The 21,558-nt window shown below is 36.3% G+C and overlaps 2 protein-coding genes across 2 annotated transcripts in view; one reads left to right on the top strand and one right to left on the bottom strand.

Annotated features, from left to right (window-relative positions):
• Nucleotides 1-3,597, bottom strand: part of MTREX (Mtr4 exosome RNA helicase) — an 85,885-nt gene extending 82,288 nt beyond the window's left edge. The window contains exon 1 of the mRNA XM_019641440.1: nt 3,231-3,597. Within this exon, the coding sequence (XP_019496985.1) occupies nt 3,231-3,364 (134 nt within the window). The 5' untranslated portion in view covers nt 3,365-3,597. The remainder of the gene's footprint in view (nt 1-3,230) is intronic.
• Nucleotides 3,598-3,664: 67 nt separating this feature from the next.
• DHX29 (DExH-box helicase 29) overlaps nt 3,665-21,558 on the top strand; it is a 44,713-nt gene continuing 26,819 nt past the window's right edge. Inside the window, exons 1-7 of the mRNA XM_019641439.1 lie at nt 3,665-3,989; nt 12,558-12,631; nt 13,959-14,072; nt 14,995-15,124; nt 15,831-15,976; nt 17,506-17,634; nt 20,750-20,876. Of these exons, the coding sequence (XP_019496984.1) occupies nt 3,806-3,989; nt 12,558-12,631; nt 13,959-14,072; nt 14,995-15,124; nt 15,831-15,976; nt 17,506-17,634; nt 20,750-20,876 (904 nt within the window). The 5' untranslated portion in view covers nt 3,665-3,805. The remainder of the gene's footprint in view (nt 3,990-12,557; nt 12,632-13,958; nt 14,073-14,994; nt 15,125-15,830; nt 15,977-17,505; nt 17,635-20,749; nt 20,877-21,558) is intronic.

Below are 21,558 nucleotides of genomic sequence, written 5' to 3'. Positions count from 1 at the left end.
AACTAGACTGAAGAACAAAAGGACAGCAACTTGTCTGTTCCCCTTCCCCCAATTCCCCAGCGCTGTTCCCATCCCCCAATTCCCCAATAAAAATCTTTCAAAAAAATCTAAAAAACATAATTAAAAAAAAAGTATTACGTTGAGTAAAAGCAGCTAAGCAAAAAAGGAATATACACTATAGTATTCTATTTAAATAAAATTCTAGCTTTTCTATAGCACTATAAAGATCAGTGGTTGCCTGGAGGTAGGATTAGAGAAAGGAATGCATTACAATGGGGACCTGCATAACTTTTGGGGATGATTGGAAATGTTATCTTGATTGTGGAGATGATTTAGTGTACTTCAATTATAGGCCAATAAAGTTCTTAAATTTTTTTTTTTTAGTGAGTGCAAAGGAGTAAAACACATCAAATATATAAAAATCCATCAATTCATCAAGAAACTAAACACATAATCAGACACCCATGTTGGTCAACATTGGAAGCCCTTAGGCTACAACTCATTTCTCTTAAAAAGAGAATCAAACATGTATCCTGTCTTTCCTCTATGAACTGTATTTCAAGGTAAACAGCTGATAAGGGAATGTTCTTTTTCTATAGATGGATTCCCAGTAACAAATGCAGAGAAAAATGATAAAAACAGAAAAATCACCATTTTGAAACTACTACTGAAATAATGGAGTAAGGCAATCATCACAGGTGCTAAAGCCATTATGTGAAGGCTGATGAGGGATCAGGCTGACATGCTTGACTCTGATCAATCTTAGAAGCATAGGACAGCATCAGGTATATCTTAAGACATAATGCTATAGGAAGTAAAAGCACCACCATGAAGTATTCTTATCTAAAACAATTGAACCTGATTATAATTAAGCCCATGTCAATGCTACCTAATATATATACCTATATAACGCAAGCTACACATGTAATTTTAAATTCCTAGTAACTATATTAAAAGTTAATTTAAAAAGAAACAAATTTTAATATATTTCACTTAACTCAATATATACAAAATATTTTCATTTCAATAATCAAGATAAAAATTAATGTCATATTTTACATTTTTTTAAGTCTTCACAATCCAGTGTGTATTTTACACTCACAGCACATCTCAATTCTGATGAGCTACATTTTAAGTGCTCCATTGCTACTGGTGGGTAGTAGCTGTTATACAATATCAATTAGTGCAGATCTAGATATAAGAACAGTTTACAGTAAATACTTGAGGATAGAGTAACTAGTTAAATGACAGCATAAGAAAGAAAATTCAGGATTTGGGAAACTATACAAGACAAATGACCTGGTTTTAACTCTCACCACCCCTCCAAAAGATATAAATGGCATAAGGAAAAAAGAGGAAGACTGTTGTAGAATAAAAGACTTAAGGGACATAACAACCAAAACAGTATGGACTTTGTCTGGATTCTAATCCAAATTAACCAATTACAAAAAAACAAAAAAACAAAAATAAACAAACCACCTTTGAGACAACTGGGGAAATTTCACTCTGGATTCAATGATATTAAGGAATTACTATAAAATTTGTCAGGTTATGTTGGAAAAGAAAGTCATTATCAATAAGAGATGCATACTGAAATATTTTAGGAGAAATAACATGAGTGCATTTGATTTACAAAAAAAAAAGGTGTGGGCATAGACCGACAATGACTTGATATTGCTGGAGCTGATTTATGGTTAATGGGAGTTTTTCATACTAGTATTTCTCTCTGTCTCTATATAAAGACAGTTCGCATAATATAAAGTTTTTTAAAAAGCAACCACTTGGCTTAGAGTATTAACACATAAGTTCCTCTCAAGTTCCATGATCTGCCCTCCTGTGTTACACAAATCAGATGGAAATCAAGCTATATACATTGATTATAATAATTATGATAGTATAGTTGGAATCAGGCAAATTGGACTTTTTTCCTAAAACACCTATAGTAAATGAAGTCCCATAAATTACTAATGTTCTCTATTTTCTTACATATTTCCCTTCTCTAATGTTCACATGTATCTTAATAAGATTAAAATGTAAACTAGATCATTTTTATATACTATAAGTTTTCACTTTGGAAGGTTGTGGAAACAGCTGCAAACTGAATTAATTTTACCCTAGTAATTTTGAAGCAAAGTATTTACTAAAGTGGGAAATTATATATGTATTGTCTTCATAATATCACAGTTGCCCATTCAAACTACAACAATTAATTATTTTGTTTGGAAAAATTGAAAAAAACCTTTCTCATTTTCCCTGAAAAGTTCCCCAAAAGTTTATCACGCCCTCCAACTCAATGAGAGGAAGGCTATTTTTCTACTTTGTGTCACTCTTATTTATGTGACACTACACTTACGTTCTGCTAGCCCTCTTATCTCTGTATCATTATACTTTCCCATAGGGATCTCCCCTTCAAACACCACCCATTCAAATAACCTCCAAGTATCTACCTCCAGTTCCAGTGTTTCTCCAAACCCTGATTAAAACTGCCCAATGAACCACCTTTTATCTAATGCATTAGCTTTTCACTGTTCTATAAACAATTCTACACTTTCTGGTGGTTATAAGCACCAGTCTATGTATATGTTTACGGACCAGTAATTTTAAATTTTTTCCTTAATGAACTCAACGATAGCTAGCTTTTGAAAATTTACTAGCTTTTGCTAAGTAACATTGTTAGGCGCTTTACACATATAATCTCATTTAATCCTCACAATAACCCTAGTGTTAGGCGCTATCATCTCCTTTTTATGGGCAGGAAAACTACAGCTTGCAGATTAAATCTCTCTCTTCTGTTGCTATTTGCCCTTTCCTCTCCAAGTCAACCCAAGTCACTTTCTCTAAGCTTCTTAACCCTTTACTCAACTAGCCATTTGTTTCGTTTATTAAAGACTACCTGCCAGATGCTGTTCTGGTGCTAAACCACCTGACAAGAGACCTTACATGCGCTCACGACCCCAAAGCGCAGACTCTGGTACAGTCAGTAACGTGGGCCTAAGGGAAGTGCAACCGCAGAGTCCACGCTGCCTGCGGACACCGGGGAACGCCAGGACCCCGCTTCGCCAAACCAGCATTCTTCCTCCTCCTTCCAACATTGTTCTCGAACCCCTTCACTTCTGGACGCCACTTACACCCCACTTTCTAGGGCCCTTCAAGAAGAGTCGTTATTTTCCTCCCTCAGCACTGAGAACGCAAAAAAAAAAAAAAAAGTACGTGTTGGACAGCTTCCTTACCCGGGCTTTTCCGCAGACCCTGGCGGCCCCTTCCACTTCCCCTTCTCTTTTTCCTTGTCTTTTTTGGCTCCGGGCGCAGTGGTCGAGTCGTCCTCGAACACGGTGAAGAGCTCATCCCCGAAAGCGTCCGCCATCTTTCAGAGCTGCGAGACCGAATCTCCCTCCTACCCACAATGCTCCGCGACCGCACCGACAGTGAAGCTTCAACGGAGGCCGATAGGAGAAAAAAAAAGTAGTCGAGGCACACAGCTGCTGACAACTTCCCCGACCTCTTTTTCTCTTATTGTCTTTTTCCTTTCTGACCTTTGCTTCCTTTCCGACGACTAATGGGTGGGCAGCTCGGTGGCTAGAGGAGGTCCACGAGGGAGTGCGGCACCCAGCAGGCATCTGAAGGGGCGGCGAGGGGGCTGGACCTTGATGAATCGGACCAATTGCGAGGCAGCGATCTCCCAGGTCCGAGAAGCCCGGATAGAGGACGCCGGGTGGCGACGCGGGGCCCGGGGAATGTAAAGAGCTGCAGTGCTGAGGGGTTTGCCAGCCCTGCACCGAGAGGAATCTTCGACCAAAGCTGCAACATGGGCGGGAAGAACAAGAAACACAAGGCGCCGGGAGCCGCGGCGTTCCGGGCCGCCGTGTCTGCTTCTAGAACTAAATCTGCCGAAGCCGGATCTGCGGGCGAGGCCCAAAACAAGAATCCAGTGAGCAGGCCGGCCCCCGCCGCAGCAGCCGCCAGCACCCGGGAATCCCGAGTCAAGCAAGGTACGAGATCGTCCGGCCCCGGGCTTTCCGCTGCTTGTCCCGATGGAGAAGCCTTCGCACCTGGGTGGACTCTCAGTCTCAAATTTTATGTCTTCCACCACCGGAGCTGCTATCTCCCTGTTGGATAGCGTTGTTTTAGATCGGTCTAAAGCGCTTTGGGCCTCCAAAGTTCTGACGGTAGCCCTGTTGTAGCTTGGCATCTCCTACACAACCCTCACTTTATTTGAGAATAAAATGAAAATTGCATTAGCTCACGTTTCAGCAGGGACCATTCCTGAGCTATGATCATCCAAACTAGCAAGCCTAATGCAGAGAGTAGTGTGTGGAGTGCCTAACCTCTTGGAGCCAGACCCATTTTCCACCTGGTCTTCATATCATTTTCAGCCACGATGTAGTGTTACCATATGTTATGGAAAAAAAATCAATAAGGATTTCAGTAGTTACACACCGAATATGGATATAACATACTGTAAAATTATCTGCAATCTTTACTGCAGCCATTCATTTTTGCCTACTCTGCAATTTGGCTTTATAAAAACTTGGAGATTGCCAACTCCCAAGATCAGCAGGCCACTGTTACAACTGGTTTTAAAAGATGAACAGTTATGCGCTGTTTTGACCTGCTTAGCCTGTTTACTTGTACTTAGTGAAATAGTCATACAACAAATATTCATTAAACACACCTGTGTGTCTGACATGATGTTAGGAATGGGATGAGCAAAATAGATATATCACCTCTCCTGGAGCTTGCCAGTCTAATGGCGGAGACAGGCATTAAATAATCACACAGACACTGCTTTATAATTGTTGTGCCATAAAAAGCCAAGGAAGAGAATTTAACGTGGTAATCTTAATTTTTACTGCGGAAAGGCATGGGTCATGGATGGTCTCTTTGAAAGTGCCAGTTAAGCTGAGATCAGGAGGATAAATAAGTAAGTGTTAATTCTGTACTCCTGGCAGAGGTAAGGAACACCATGTGTAAAGATCTTGAGTCAAGAAAGAGCTTAGACCTTTGAGGTACTCATAGCATGTGAGCATTGCCTCAGAAGGAGAGACTGAAGAAGTAGGCAGGTACCAAATCTTCACCTAGGAAGTGGATAATAATTCTTGGCCCTGCAATTCATTGTAACATTTTAACTACAAAGTTATTATGCCTGTAATTTACAGATACATAAGATTTCTCCTTGACTATTCTGTGGCACTTTTACTTTGTAAATCGGCCTCTTTCTGGCTCTTTGTCTTTTGCTGATATTCCTCTTAATGCTTTGAAATTTCTAATAGTTATTTGTTGTATTCTTTGGGTCCCCACTCCTCCAGGCCCCAAATGTGACCTTCACTGAAGATGTCAGTCAGGGATAGTATAGTTCCCTCTCTACAGCCCTTTTAAGGAGAGCTCATCTACTTGCATTACTTTTGTCTTTTCCTTTGTGGATGACTCCTCAATCAACATGTCCAATTCTGGTCACTGTTCAAGCTCAAGTCAGCCATTTCTCTATTTACTTGTACCTTACGGCCCTATTTTGCAAGTATTTCAAATTTAACCTGGCTGATACTACACTATACTCCTCTCCCCTAAACTAGCTTCTTAGCTGACTTCCATGTTTCTGTTCTTTAATAGTCCTCTTTACAAATGTCAATAGTTATTTTTTTAAAGGCTTTTCTTAAAATATAGGTAACATACAATATTATATTAGTTTCAGGTATACACCGTAGCTGATTACTAAAAAAGTGATCACCATGGTTAAGTTCTACAATCGTTTGACACCGTACCACACTTTCACAATATTATTGACTATGTTTCCTATGCTGTTATTATATCCCCATGACTTATTTGTTTTATTCCCGAAAATTTGAACCTCTTATTTCCCTTTACCTTACCCCTATTTTTTAAATTTTTCAATTACAGTTGACGTTCAGTATTATTTTATAGTAGTTTCAGGTGTACTGCATAGGTTAGACATTTATATAATTTACGAAGTGATTCCCCCTGACTGGTCTAGTGCCCACCTGGCACTATACTTAGTTATTACCATATTATTGACTATATTCCCTATGCTTTACTTTACATCCCCATGACCATTTTGTAACTACCAATTTGTACCTTTTTTTCTTTTAATGTATTCTTTTTTTTTTTTTTAATATTGGGGAATTGGGGTTGGGGAACAGACAGGTTGCTGCACTTTTGTTCTTCAGTCTAGTTATAGAGGACGTCGCTTCACTGGCCCATGTTGGTATTGTGATCATTAAGCTCTTCCTGGCTGAGGCAGATCAGTTGCAGCCATTGGATGGCCGCTCACGGCAGCTCACGCCAGCCGTCAGCCACTCACAGTAGCTTATGGCAGCCCCGCTGCAGCCTATGCCATCACCGGCAACTCACGGCAGCCCAGCTCCAGGTCGAGCTGTTGTTCACCACCTTAGCTGTAGAGGGCGCAGCGTCACTGGCCCTCGTGGGATCCGAACTGGGGCCCTGCTGCTCAGAGCTGGCGTCCCAAGCCAACTGTTAACCAACTGAGCTACTCGGCCGGCCCCAATTTGTACTTCTTAATCCCTTCACCTTTTTCAGCCCTCCTCCCCCAACCCTTTCATCTTGCAACCATCAGCATGTTCCCTGCATCAATGAGTCTTTCTGTTTTGTTTGTTCATTTATTTTGTTCTTTAGATTCCACATTTAAATGAGACCGTAGGGTATTTGTCCTTCTCTGTCTGACTTATTTCACTCAGCATAATACTTTCCAGGCCCATCCATGTAGTCGCAAATAGTAAGATTTTATTCTTTTTTATAGCTGAGTAATGTTCCATTGTATCACCTCACACCTGTCAAAATGGCCTTCATCAATAAATCAACAAACACGTGTTGGCAAGTATGTGGAGAAAAGGAATTCTCGTGCACGGTTGGTGGGATTGAAAATTGGTGTAGCCACTATGGAAGACAGTGTGGAAATTCATTAAAACATTAAAAATAGAGCTACCTTAGGGCCAGCCAAGTGACTCAGTTGGTAAAGAGCTCGCTCAAGAGTTTGAGCTCTGAGCAACAGCAGTTCAATTCCCGGCCCGAGCTGAGCAGCCGCTGAGCTACCAACAGGTGGCAGGATGGCTCAGCTTAAAAAAAAAAAGAAAAATAGAGCTAGCTTATGACCCAGCAATTCCACTTATGACTCAGCAGTTCCACTTCGGGGTATTTATCCGAAGAAAGCCAAAACACTAGTTTGAAAAGATATATGCACCCTTCTGTTCACTGCAGCATTATTTACATAACCAAGCTATGGAAGCAACCTAAGTGCCCATCAATAGATGATTAGATAAAGAAGATATGGTCAGTAGTTATTTTTGATGCCCTCCTTTCCCCTTCACATCCAATCTTTTGCCAAGCTCTGTGCAGTCTTCACGTATTATCTTCCATGTATACCCTTTTACTTTTTATTTGCAATGTTCACACCTCAGTTTAGGTACTCGTGAATTCCTGGAGTACCAGCAAAGCCTTCTAATGGGTCTTTCTAGCTCTGCTTTCTTTTCCTCCTCCAGTCCTTCCTGCATACAAGCATCAGATTGATCTTTGCAAAACACTGTCTTGCCCATAGCACTTCTCAGTTTCATCCACCCCATCCTAACTGACTTTGTGATCAAGTCCAAACCATTCATGTAGCATCCGAGCCCCCCTTTCCAGCATTTTTACTAATTCCTATATTCAGCTACAGCAAATCTGGTGTTTTTTTCTTTTTTTTTTTTTTAGCTGAGCCATCCTGCCACTTGTTGGCAGCTCAGCAGCAGCTCAGCTCGGGCCGGGACTCGAACTGCTGTTACTCAGAGCTCGCACTCTTGAGTGAGCTCAACCAACTGAGCCACTCGGCTGGCCCAAATCTGATGTTTTTTCACTGTTCTAAATGCAGCTATTGGCTTTCTGCCTCTTCATGTTTATTCTTGCCATTTTCTCTTAATGAAATGCCATCTACCCCTAACACTATCAACCAAAATCCTGTAATACCACCCCAAATGTCAATTCCTTTTTTAATCCTTCCCATATTCACAGCTCATGTATTGTTTGAGTCATTCTTTTTGATATATAGATCTTGCCCATGGTATGTGAGACATTATACACTGTATCCTACAAAATTTTAGGAGGTAGGAACTGTTTCATGGATATACATTAACATCCCTCAGTGTCTATTCTAGTGCTGTGCCTATAGTTAATTCAAAAAATTTATTGGATAAGTGACAAGGAAAGATTCAGAGGAATTATTAAAAGGCCAAGAAATCAAGAGAGAGAAAATGAGAGGTTATCTACTACATTTGTAGGAATTTTTTTAAAACTATTAATATATATCGTATAAATAAAATGTTGCTACACAGATTGCCACGTGATTTTTTGTTTTTCCTTCTTTTGTTTGGGTATTTTTTTGTAACATATAATAAGACTACTTTTGTGAAAAAAGTGGAAAAGTACACCAAAAAAAACCATTATCTCTGAACTCTTTGTAGTTCCTAATATAAATATAGTTGTTCTACTCCACTTCCATCTCTGTCTTTTCAAACACTTGGGAGGATTGTATGTAGCATACTCAAAATTGTACTTTCACCTAAAGGTAGAAAATCACTGGTGCCATGAAATGGCTCTTGGCACAATTCTGGGTATTCTATTACTCTTGTTTTCTCATTTGTTCATCAAATACTTTTTGAAAAGCTGGTTTACTATGTGGCAGGCAAGATTTTAGGCACTGGGATTACCACATGAACAAAACAAACTGAGATCCCTGCTTTCAAGGACCTTACGTTATTAGTAGGTTTGGGAGGTAGCTTACAACCATAAGGCTTGTGTGTGTGAAAATCCTTAAACCTAGATGAGACTTAAAATCGTAAGAGGGAAATAAGACTCAGGAATTGATATCATGAGTAAATTCATAAAAGCCATTATAAATATTTTTTCGGATCACCAAAATAAGGAAGAAAAAGTGCTATGAAGGTCAGAAAACAGTGACTTGGTGAAGAGCAAATTGCGTGGTGGAGTCTATTTTGGTTTAGGACAGGGATGTCTTCCCTGAGGGACCATTTAAACTGAGATGATTCAAAGCAACCAGGTTTTGGAGGGTAGGGAGACAATGTTTGAGGCTGAGAGAGCAAGGCCAAAGCCCTAAGCTTGGCATGTTGACAAGAAGAAAGAATGGGTGGCGCGAGAGAGAAGGGATTGGTGTTGGTATTAAATGGGGGAGAGACTAGCTGAATTACATTTTTAAAGCATTAGTCAGGTGGTTCTGGCAGTACGGACTTTCTCACAGACCCTGACTACTTAGATTATATCAGTTTACCTTCATTTATTCGCTAGATATCCTGTACTTCCCCTTATTTGGATAATTATTTGCTTTATTGCTCCATCTGAATATGAACTCCATGAGAACAAGGACTGGATCTTACTTATGACCAGTAGGTCTTATTTATCCCTGTTCTGATCCCTTTTCAGATGTGCACTATTGGTTAGAAGGAAGCCAGAGTGCCTCAGTACAGCTGTCAGCAGCACTAGCAACTCATGTCTTAGTGATAGTGGGTCATTACAGTCATTGTATGATGTAAAATGCAATATAGTGTAAAAGGAGTATGTTCTAAAAGTATTGGGCAACAACAAAAAATTTATTCTGGATTATGCTTTTTTTTATTAGCAGAGTCATCTTGAGGAAATCACTTAGTTTTTTCTGTGCTTCAACTTCAATGTAAGATTTTTGAGAGCCAGTTACATATATTGCATTTTTCCATTTACTTTGATTTATAAACTTGAAATCTATAATACTTTTGCCTTGGATATACTCATAATAATGTCCTTACCTCCAGTCCGATTTTAAATAACGTCTTCCATCTGAAACAGAAAACCAAAGGAAAGCAACTATCAGAAATCTTGGACACTTTTCTTGGCAAAAGAATGGGAACTATCTTTATGCCATGGCTTATTGACTTAGAATTGCATTTCAAGATAGGGTTACTAATTTAAAAGTTTGAACATTTGTTTTCTTCTGAAGTCTTCACTTTTTCCTAGGTAACAGATTAGAAGCTGGGGGTGAGAAGCTATTAGGTTGACATTTTGAAAATTGGCAGCTAACAGGAAAGGAAATCAGGGAATCACCAAATAGAAAATTAGATCAGTCTCAGGGACTTGAGTAAGCTCAGCCTTTTCAGTAGCCTCTGAACGCCTCTCAGTACAGAAATAAATATTCATAATGCATCATAAAAAGCTTTGAATTTTGTTTATTATACTGTATACAGTATGGCAGAAAGTGTAAATACATTTTAGGATTCCCATCAAAAATTGTTAAAATATACATTTCAAATTCTGGAGTTTTCATTCAGGCTGCTTAAAAATCTTAACCCTGATTGACACCCAGTGAATGCGCAGCAGTAATTGTTTACATTCCCCTCCTGATTTTTTGAGGACTTGGCTCTTCTTTTATTTGCCCTCTGGAAGTTTATAAGCTGACCTCCAGGAAGTGATCTGGTTGGACATCTTAGGTGGAATGGTTGGAGGAGACAAATGAGAGCTTACTGCAATCTTCAATTCATTAATTTAAAAGACAAAAACATGTTATTAAAGGGATTTATAATCCCATCTCTATCAATAACACATCCTTGAGCTGTTTCTCAGTGTAGCCTTGGTAATGAACTGCTAATCCATCTGTACCTTTTTTAAAAGAGTTAAAACTAGGACTCCTAAATGTGATGAGTGTAGGGACCCCTAAGACTCTCATTAGTATGCTAAGTTTGTAAATGAGTTTACTGCAACTGATAAGACCCCCAGAAATGGTTCAGCGATACTTATACTCTTCTTTATGGCCAGTGACATGAGTTTATAACCAAGGTTACTAGAATTAAGGTAGAGTCTTAGACTACAAGATAAGGAGACTAACCATACTATACCATAATTGTTATTATCTTTTAACATATTCAGGTAGTTTTGGGTACCTCCTAGATAACTACAGCACAAAAGTAATGTCACCAGCTCAGACTGCCCAAATGTAAATAGTCATTTTCAAAAACTTTTGTTTTTCTTTTAAAAGGTGTAATTATATTAACTAGTATCTTAAAATGAAGAATCTAATGTAAGCCAACAGAGACTAAAATCTTTGCCTTTTAAAATGACATAAGCAACTTTTAAATTTAATGTCTAGTTTTCTCAAAGTGGAAAAAAGTCTCTATTTTGAGGTTTATAAAAGCAGAGTAACTAGGTTTTATAAGATTCTAGGATTATTCTTATTCAGGACTGGTTCTCAAAGTGTGCTCAAGAGGAATTCTTGAGACTTTTTTTTTAGACAGGATCTCCATGAGATCAAAACTATTTTCATAATAATTATATTATTTTTGCCATTTTCATGCTTATTTTCTCAAGAATGTATAGTGACATTTTTCAGTGGCTATATGATATATAATATTACAGCAGATTGAATGCAGTAGCCAAATATTAAGAAATGTGCAAAAATGGAAAACTAATTTTTTTTTGTTTTGGAAAATGTTATTTTTCATAAAAGTATTATTTATATTAACATGAGCAGGTTTATTATTTTTAATGAATTAATGAATAATTTTTCCCTTTTAATTTATTATAGTGAATATTAATATTATAACCCACATAAAAACTATCTGAGATCTTCAGTATTTTTTAAGAGAGTAAGGAGATCATGAGATCAAAATAATATTTATTCCTTCCAAGTTAATCATTGTTAGAAGATAGTGTTTCTGTTGACTTGGCAACTTGTCCCCCCAAAACTTCATGTCCACCTGGAACCTCACAATGTGACCTTATTTAGAAATAAAAGTCTTCGCAGGTATTAAGGATCTTGAGATGAAATCATCCTGAATTTAGGGTGGGCCCTAAATCTAATGACTAGTGTCCAGAGAAAGCAGAGGGAGATTTGGACACAGAGAGACACAGGGAAAAGGCCATGTGAAGACCCATGTGAAGAAAGAGACAGACAAGCCAAGTAACATCTGCAGTCACCGTAAGCCAGATGAGGCAAGGAAGGATTCTTGTCTCAAGATTTCACAGGGAGCATGGGTCTACTGATACCTTGATTTTGGACTTCTAGCCTCCAGAATTGTGAGAAAGTGTTTCTGTTTCAGTGAACCGCCAAGTTCATGGTTGTTACAGCAGTTCTAGGAAACTAGTACAGCAACCTTGGACATAATAGAAGATAATAGGACCTCTCACTCCCTCTTTAACTTAAGAGAGATGCTTTCTCTTTACAATCGCCAATCTTCTCTGCCAAGAATTTAATAGCCTCTGAGAGGTTTTACTTCAGATAAGTACCAGGCAGAAAAGCATCTAATTTTAAAAATAAGATGAAGATAGAGTTAAAGATATTCAGGCATTCGCGTTTTATGGGATACTGGTTAACCTAGATAATGGTAATTGGTTAAAAGATTGTGAAAATTTAGAGGCGGCATTGTTGACTTTTAGATTGCATTATTTGGTGAAATGGGGAAAATGCTTAAATCAAATATTTAATATTTAACAACCTATAAAGGAAAATTAAAGTAGTATAATGGATATTAATCATTAAATTGCTTTGTCTATTTATTCTCTGTTAAATACAGGTCCAAAAATTTATAGTTTTAATTCTGCAAATGATTCTGGTGGTCCTGCAAATCTGGATAAATCTATTTTGAAAGTAAGTACCAAGGTTTTGAGTCATTTTAAGAAATGTTCCCTTTTTAAAAAAAAATAAAATATATATATATTTTATTTTTTTTAATTTTTTTAAGATTTTTTATTGGGGAATTGGGGGGATGGGAACGGTGCTGGGGAATTGGGGGAAGGGGAACAGACAAGTTGCTGTTGTTTTGTTTATATATATTCTTAAACATAAGAAGATGATGGGGTATTTAACATTTTTATAAATAGTACAATAATTGCTAATCTATACTAAATAAAGTAAATCATGCACGTATATTGAGAGCCAGTAAGAAATTAAGGAAGATTGGGTAAGATCCAAACTTGTAAGCATAGCATACACATCCTTTCAGATCTGATTTAATATACCTTCTCAGCCTCCCCTCCACTTAAAATTTTAGTTCACATCTCATTGTTCCCCCAAATCCCATATGATTTTATGATTCCGGGGTTTTGCCCATGGGCTCTCTGCCTAGAATACCCTACTTCTCTTTCTCCATTTGTCACCTCTGTGACCTTAATGAAATCCTTTATAACTCACCAGGTTGATTTTCTTGGTGGTTTCACCAGCACTTCATATGTCTTTTTTAATAATTTCCATGCTGGGTTACAGTTTATCTTTCTATGTATGTTTACTATACTAGACTGAATTCCTGAAGTATATTTTTGTGCTTATTAGCTCATAGTAGATGTTCTATAAAGAGGTAATAAAGGGAAGGTATTTCTGTAGGTAAATGTTTGTGTACTTTTAGGTTACAAATATGGAAACAACAAAAGATTAAATGGCTACTAGGGAAAAATAGGAAATTTGTGTAACCTAATTACTATTTTTGAAAATATATAAGAATTTGTGTAACCTAAGTACTATTTATACAGATTTTACTTTGACTCGATATGTCCCCTTTTTAGAGTAGCTTCCATTCTTTCTGGCTATGTGCTTGGGCTGGTTTACATGAAGGCAGATTTCTGGGCTCCATGCCCAAGTATGTTTAAGATAGGGCTTAGGAATATGTCTTTGGAATAGCAACCCAAGGGAGGCCCAAGGACAATATCTTGAAACATATGGCTTTAGGAGGCTTTATAAGAGGAATTTTTTTCTTGCCATATGTTGTTGCTTTTTCCATATCCCATTTTTTCTTAAATATGTGGTAGGAATGTAGTCTAATAAATGGTAGTCCAAAATACGATAATTAATGTATCTGATTTAAGCCAAAATTCTAGGCTTGGTTGTCAATGATATAGAAAACTGATTTGCTTCTAATTTTTTAATTACTAAATATGATTTAATAAATTAGCTTCTAATATGATGCTTTTGGCCTCAACAGGTGGTAATTAATAACAAACTAGAGCAAAGAATTATTGGAGTGATCAATGAGCATAAAAAGCAAAATAATGACAAGGGTGTGATTTCTGGAAGACTTACTGCCAAAAAATTACAGGTATTTTGCAAACTTTTAAAAAATTCTTTATATTTAGTGGAGCATGTAAAGACATTTTCACATATGAGATAAAATGACTTTTTGAACTTCCATTGAAATTTTATGTAGATCATTTCCACCTACAAGAGTAGGGAAGGAATTGTGCGAGATACAAATGAACACATTAAAATTGTAATATGAAAACGAATTACATCCCCAAAATGATGTTATTATACTCTGTGGGCACTTTGCTTACATTTTCTCTGACACAACAATCCCAGAATATATTTCACCCCGTTTTTTAAATGAAGGAATTGAGGCTTGGAAAGATTATGCAAGTTAGTCTGAGATTACTAATTAGTAAGTAGCAGAGTAAGAACAGTCTGGATTTGAATCCACTTCTGCCCAATTCTAAAGATTATGCTTTAGAAAGTATATTAAAATACTTCTTTATATGTATGAACATGTTCACTGAAGCACTGCTTATAATAAAATACAAAAACATCCTAAGTGGTCACCAACAGGAAAATGAATAATTAGATTATAATATGTCTGCCCAGTGGATTGTTATTCTATTAAGAGGGGTGAAAAGTTTTTAATAACTTGGAAAGATGCTTATGTTACAGTGTTAAGTGAAATTTGTTTTTACAAAATCATAGAAACATGACTGAAAGGAAACATACTATATTGAAAAAAGTATCTTTGGATAGTGAGAATGTGAGCAGTTTCTCCTGGCCCTTTTAAAAATGTATCTGTAGTTCTCAAATTCTCAATACAGTGAGCACATTTAACTCTTCTAACTAAAAAAAAAAAATTAAGAAAAATATATTTTTGAAATTTTAATTTGTGTCAGAGATTTTGGTTTAAAATGAATGGGAGAATAAAATTAGTAATGAAAAAGAGAAAATTGACAAAATGACTATTTTACATTTTTCTTTCATAGGATTTATACATGGCTTTACAAGCATTTTCATTTAAGACTAAGGACATTGAAGATGCCATGACTAACACACTCTTACATGGAGGTGATCTTCATTCTGCTTTGGACTGGCTCTGTTTAAACCTTTCAGATGGTAAACAGATTGTCATAAAATTCTTTCAGTTTTTAAAACCTTCTGAAATAGTTTCAGTATATGTGATAGTTGTATCAATCTTTGGCCTTGTACTTAAATTTTTTTCAGTTATAATTATTTATTTTTAGAATGTTCTTACCCTTTTTAATTCTTTTTAGTATATTCTCCTTAGAAATTGTAGTCTATGCAAGAAGAAATTATTTGGTGTGTGTTGCTTTCAGTTGTTACTAGTCATTTTACAATGCACTTAATACAACAAATTTTCAAAGTTTGCCTATCTGTAACCTATCAGGCTATGTCTCCTAATTTTGGTTTAAAAATTAGGGCCATCTGGCATTGGATAAATAATATTTGATTAAGCAGAGGGCCAAGATTGTACTCTTTGGCAAGAACCTTGAATGCAAATTGCTTGTGTGACTGATTAAGGATACTGCCATATGCTATAACAAGCAACTAACGAGTGGAAATGATTAAGACCTTTTTATGAAAATTTAGGGGTATACCACATCGAGGGTGAAATGAATGCCAAATGGAAATAGGCTAGGTATCATCATCTGATGAGTTCCCACTTCTAGTTTGACAGTAAAACCAGGTTTTTCACAGGATTTCTATTCTTAAGAGATGAGGGGTGCAAGAAAACTAGGTGCTCTTTGTCCAGGCAGGGTTTGTGTGTATGTCTAATCAATATTTCCCAATTTCTTTTAAGATGCACTTCCTGAAGGATTTAGTCAGGAATTTGAAGAGGAACAACCTAAAAGTAGGCCAAAATTCCAGTCTCCTCAAATACAAGCCACTGTTTTACCTCCATTGCAACCTAAAACCAAAAAACAAGAAGAAGACACTAAGATTAAGGTAATTTAAGAACTAAACATTTAAAGTTGTATAAAATCAAAATGAAGCATGTATAGCAGTTCATAAGAGTATAAATATTAGGTTGCTATAACAGTTCTGCTTATTGAACATAACCTACTGTTTGCCAAACATTTCTGTCATTTTCTGTTTCAGTTATCTATTCCTAAATAACACACCACCTCAAAATATAGTGGCTTAAACCAATAATTTATTCTTAAGATTTTGCTGTCTGGGCTAGGCTCAGTTGGGCAATTCTTCTGTTCCACAGGTATCTCCTGAGGCTGGAACATCCAAAATAGTTTCTTACTCACATGACTAGTGCCTCAGCTGGAGGCTGGCCAGGTATCCCTCTCGCCATATGACTGGATTGGGTTTCGCCATATATGCTGGTTCTTACATGACCTTTGGCTTCTACGAGCAAGTATTTCAAGATGATAAGCCCAAATGTACAAATTTTATCAAGGCCCTGCTTGTATCATTCTTATTGACGTCCCATTCATTAAATCAAGTCACATGGCTAAGTCCAAAATCATGTGGAAGAGGGTTACAGAAAGCATGAATACTGGAAGGTGTAGTTCTTTAGGGCACTACACTTATACTCTGCATATTATAAAACATCTGTGAACATGGATAAACCTAGAGAACATAATGCTAAGTGAAATTAGCCAGTCACAGAAAGACAAATGCTGCATGATTTCACTTACGTGAAGTATCTATAATAGTCAAACTCGTAGAAGCAGAGAATAGAATGGTGGTTACCAGGGGCTGGGAGGAGAGGGAATGGGGAGTTGTTGCTTAATGGTTATAAAGTTTTAGTTATGCAAGATGAAGAAGTGCTAGAGATCTGCTGTGCAGCACTGCCTATAATGACAATACAGTGTTGTTCACTTTTAAATATTTTAAAATATGATAGATCTCATGTTAAGTGTTTTTACCACATATTACCATCGTCCGTCTCCGCCCCGCCACACACACACACACGAACAGAAGGAAATTTTGGGGAGATGATGGATATGTTTAGTACCTTGATTGTAGTGGTGGTATCATGGGTGTATGCATATGTCCAAACTCATCAAAATGATTTTATATGCACATTATGTATACATTATAATATATTAAGTAATTAGTGTATAATGTATCATGTTAATATACAGGAAATATGTACAGTTTTTTTATATATCAGTTATAGCTCAATAAAGTTTAAAAACAAAAATATCTATGGAAGCATCATCCTCATAAAGCTACTGTGTTTAAGGAATAACACTGGTTTTTTAGTTTTTAAGTTCTCCTGTCATTTTCTTTGCCCCTTATGTAAACATATTCTTTGGATTATGCAATTTTAGACTTTACTTAAAGTAATGTTGAGTTCAATTCATATGTCCTTCACTGAACATTACAGAACATGATTTTTGAGGCTATGTGTCTACTGTTTTTGAATGTAAAGAAATTATAAAAACAGTGACACTTGATGATAGTTTTGACACCTTTTTCTAACTTTGGCTTTTCAGATATTTGTTTTTTCTTTCTAGCCAAAAAAGGAAGAAAAAAATATGGAAGTAAATATGAAAGAATGGATTTTGCGGTACGCTGATCAACAAAATGAAGAAGAAAAGAGTGAGAATTCTAAAAGTTTAGAAGAGGAGGAAAAATTTGACCCTGTGAGTAGAAATTTGGTCAGGCTTCTAGCTAGACATTTCTTGGCAAAATATTTAACTTCCCTGAGCCTCAGTATCCTCATTTGTAAATCTGACAAATACCTACTTCTATGGATTGATATAAAGATTAAACAAAATAACACTTAGGGAAAAACATGACACAAAACAACTGCTCATTGGTTGTTAATTACATTTTCCTATGTTTAAAGAGATAATCACCAAATATTTTTAGATGATTGTTATGTGTAAGGAGTCTGCTAAATTCTTTGTATTAAAAAAGGAAAGGCACATTCCTTTACAGAGGAAACCCATAGTCTAGAAAGAGAAAACCTAGATATAAGATAAACTAAAAATATAAGGTTAAGTGAAAAAAGCAATTTGTAGGAAGAAAATATTGTAATATATACTCATATCTGACAAAAGACATATCTAGAATTTATAAAAGAAGTTTTAAAAGGACAACAGACACTTCACAAAAGTAGATATATAGATGGCCAATAAACATGTAAAAATATGTCCAACATCACTAGTCATCAGAGAAATGAAAATGAAAACTGTAGTGATATACCTATATATCCATCAAAATGGCTAAAATTAAAAAGTAATACCAAGTGTTGGAAGGATGGGGAGCAACTGAAACACTCATACATTGTTTGAGGGTATAAAATGGTACAACCACTTTGGAAAACTGGCACTTTTCTTTTGAAGTGAAACATACACTTACCATATGACCCAACAGTTTCATTCATAGGTATTTATTTACTCAAGAAAAATGAAAACATGTCCACAAGAAAAGACTTGTACACACATAAATGTTTATAGCAACTTTATTCATAAACACTGCAAGTAACTCTCAACATTATACAAGAATGAGAGAAGCCAGACAGAAATGAGATGAGTACATGCTAAATAATTTCATTATTAAATTCCAGAAAAGTAATCTATACAAAATCTATAGTGACAGAAAGCAGACCAATGGTTGCCTAAATCTGGAGGTGGGGTAAGGATGACTCTAAAGCATCATGAGGAAATTTTTGGGGATAATGGAAATATTTTATAGCTTGATTGTGGTGATGGTTACACGGATGTATACATTTATCAAAGTTTCATCTGTATACTTTCTATAAATGGGTGCATTTTATTGTAAGTAAATCATACCTTAATAAAATTGGTTTAGAAAGAAGGGCCGGCCGAGTGGCTCAGTTGGTTAAGAGCTCGCTCAAGAGTTTGAGCTCTGAGCAACAGCGGTTCGATGCCAGCCTGAGCTGAGCNAAAAAAAAAAAAAAAAAAAAAAAAAAAAAAAAGAAAGAAAAAGAAGTTGCAGAATAGCATGTTACGATGAACACATATGTGAAACAAAAAATAAATACACAGAGGATGCCAAAAAAAATGTATACACATTTTAAGAAAGGAAAAGACTATTAAAATTGTAATACTCAATATATACCAATAACAAAAGATGAAGACAAGTCATGTATATACATTTTTTTGGCACCTCCGGTATACATATATTTGCATTCTTATGTATGCAAAGAAAACATTTAGATACACACGAAGCTATTACTAGTGATTAGGACTGGGGTGGTAGAGTGGATGGAGACTTCTTTTTTATACTCTTCTGTTTTTTAACCATATGCTGTATTAAATTAAAAAGAATTTAGGACAGTACAAATCTACTTTGAGATTCAGAGAAAGATCTCTTCTGATTAGAGCATTAGGTTAACTGCAAAGAAGGGAAGTGGGACTTGAAGGGTGTATAGGCAATAAAGGATTGGAAGAGGGTCTAAACGGGTGAAATAATGTGAACAGGGTACAGAAGTGGAATTGTGCAAGGGGCCTTTGGGTGTTAAAAAATAAGTGATCATATATAGAGGATAAAATGTGTAGTTGCGTACTGGCAGATAGTAAACAGATGAGTTCATCTGAGACTATAAGATTTTGATGCCCAGAAAATGGATTTGACAACTCTTCCCATTTATTGTAAAGAGCCAGTAAAGGTTTGAGGGTAGGTGACAAGAATTTGACATTTTAAGTTAAATTTATTAGTGTTCAAGGTGATTTGGAAAGCATGGAGAGGCCATTTTGGTAGCTATTGCACTTACTCAGATGTGAAATAATAAAGTCCCAAATTGGAAATTGGAAAGGAATAGAAACATTTAAAGCAAGAATCAATAGAAATTGGTGATTTACTGAATATAAAGGTCAAGGTAACAGAGACAGCAAGAGATTTGTAGGTGGAGGAGGGATGGTGTTATCAGTGCCATAGATAGGAAAGATGGAAAGAATGAGTGATTTGGGTGAATTTGAGGAGCGAGCTAACCCTCCTATCTGTTACTATATCGATGTTTGCTTCTACACAGAATTGTCCCAGAATTCAGCTGGGTGTGTTTCCTTAGTTGTCTTTCAATCATCTTAGCAGTTGTGTTTCCTAGCAGCACTATACATGCCGTCCTCTTCTCCACCCCATGCTTTGATGCTTCTCATCTGCTGTGTGTTATTAACCTAAGAAAAAGTGCCAGTAATTTGAGTTTAAATTTTAACTCTGTCTAGTTTTTGCACTGCAGAGTTAAGTCCTTAAATTTTGTAACAACCATTTTCCCCAGAGGCCACTTTTTTTAATGTCCCTGTCTTCTATAAAGTAGAGGTATAGGAAGGTAACTTTCAGATGGGTATTATTATATTATTGCATATATCCTTTAAATATGTATATTTATAAGAGATATAAAAATAAAAATTTTTTATACTGAAAGAAGCTCATGCATACGTTTAATTCTGTAGTTTGCTTTCTTCTATTTAACATTTAAAGGAAGTTTCTCTATACAGATCACTCTCATTCTTTTACTACCTCATTTCTTTCCCTAATGGCTGGCTAGCTTTCTCTGTAGATGTACCACACTTGATTTCCAATTTTTTCTTTTTATTCACTACCATAATAAACATCCATGTACCTGCAAATTTGCCCACTTGTATTATTTCTCTATGAAAACTTCCTAAAAGTAGATTTGCTGGATCAAAGAATACAATCAAAAGGTCACAGGTTTTGATATAATACATTGATGGTAGATAAATTAATCTTGCTCTTCTTTTTACTTTCTTATCATTGTCTTATTTGGAACAGAATGAAAGGTACTTGCACCTTGCAGCAAAACTTCTGGATGCAAAGGAGCAAGCAGCTACCTTTAAACTAGAAAAAAACAAGCAAGGGCAAAAAGAGGCTCAAGAAAAAATAAAGAAATTTCAAAGAGGTAAACACTTTTAAATTCTTGGATGAATATTGTCTGTCCTTTATTGGCCTTCCTAGGATGGAGGTTGCCTCTTATATGTCTGCTGTTTCTGAACAGTTTATACTTGAGATTGGTAAATGTTTTCTGTAACAAGCCAAATAGTAAATATTTTAAGTTTTGCAGGCCATACAGACGCTGTCACTACTACTCAACTCTGCTGTCACAGCATAAAAACAGACATAGATAATACATAACCAAGTGGCTATGTTCTCATAAAATTTTATTTATAGACACTGAAACATGAATTTAATATAATTTTCACGTCACTATATATTTTTTTATATTTTCAACCAGTTAAAAAATTTTAAATTATTCTTAGCTCAGAGGCCATACAGAAATAGGCAGCAGGGTTGGATTTGGCCTGAAGGCCACAGTTTGCCAACCTCTGATATATACCATAAAATATCACCTCCATTCAATAAGGACAGATGAATACAATTCCATGAGTATTTCTCATGAAAAATGTTTTCCAGGCCTTCTGCATTTGTTAAACAATTTATTTAAAAATTTTTAAGGGCCGGCCGAGTGGCTCAGTTGGTTAAGAGCGTGCTCAAGAGTGCGAGCTCTGAGCAACAGGGTCACCTGTTCGATTCCCGGCCTGAGCTGAGCTGCTGCTGAGCTGCCAACAGGTGGCAGGATGGCC

This window comes from Hipposideros armiger, unplaced genomic scaffold (genome assembly GCF_001890085.2).
Source record: "Hipposideros armiger isolate ML-2016 unplaced genomic scaffold, ASM189008v1 scaffold_60, whole genome shotgun sequence".
Taxonomy (NCBI): domain Eukaryota; kingdom Metazoa; phylum Chordata; class Mammalia; order Chiroptera; family Hipposideridae; genus Hipposideros; species Hipposideros armiger.
Note: the sequence above shows the minus strand (reverse complement) of the source record. Positions and strands in the feature narration are given on the sequence as shown.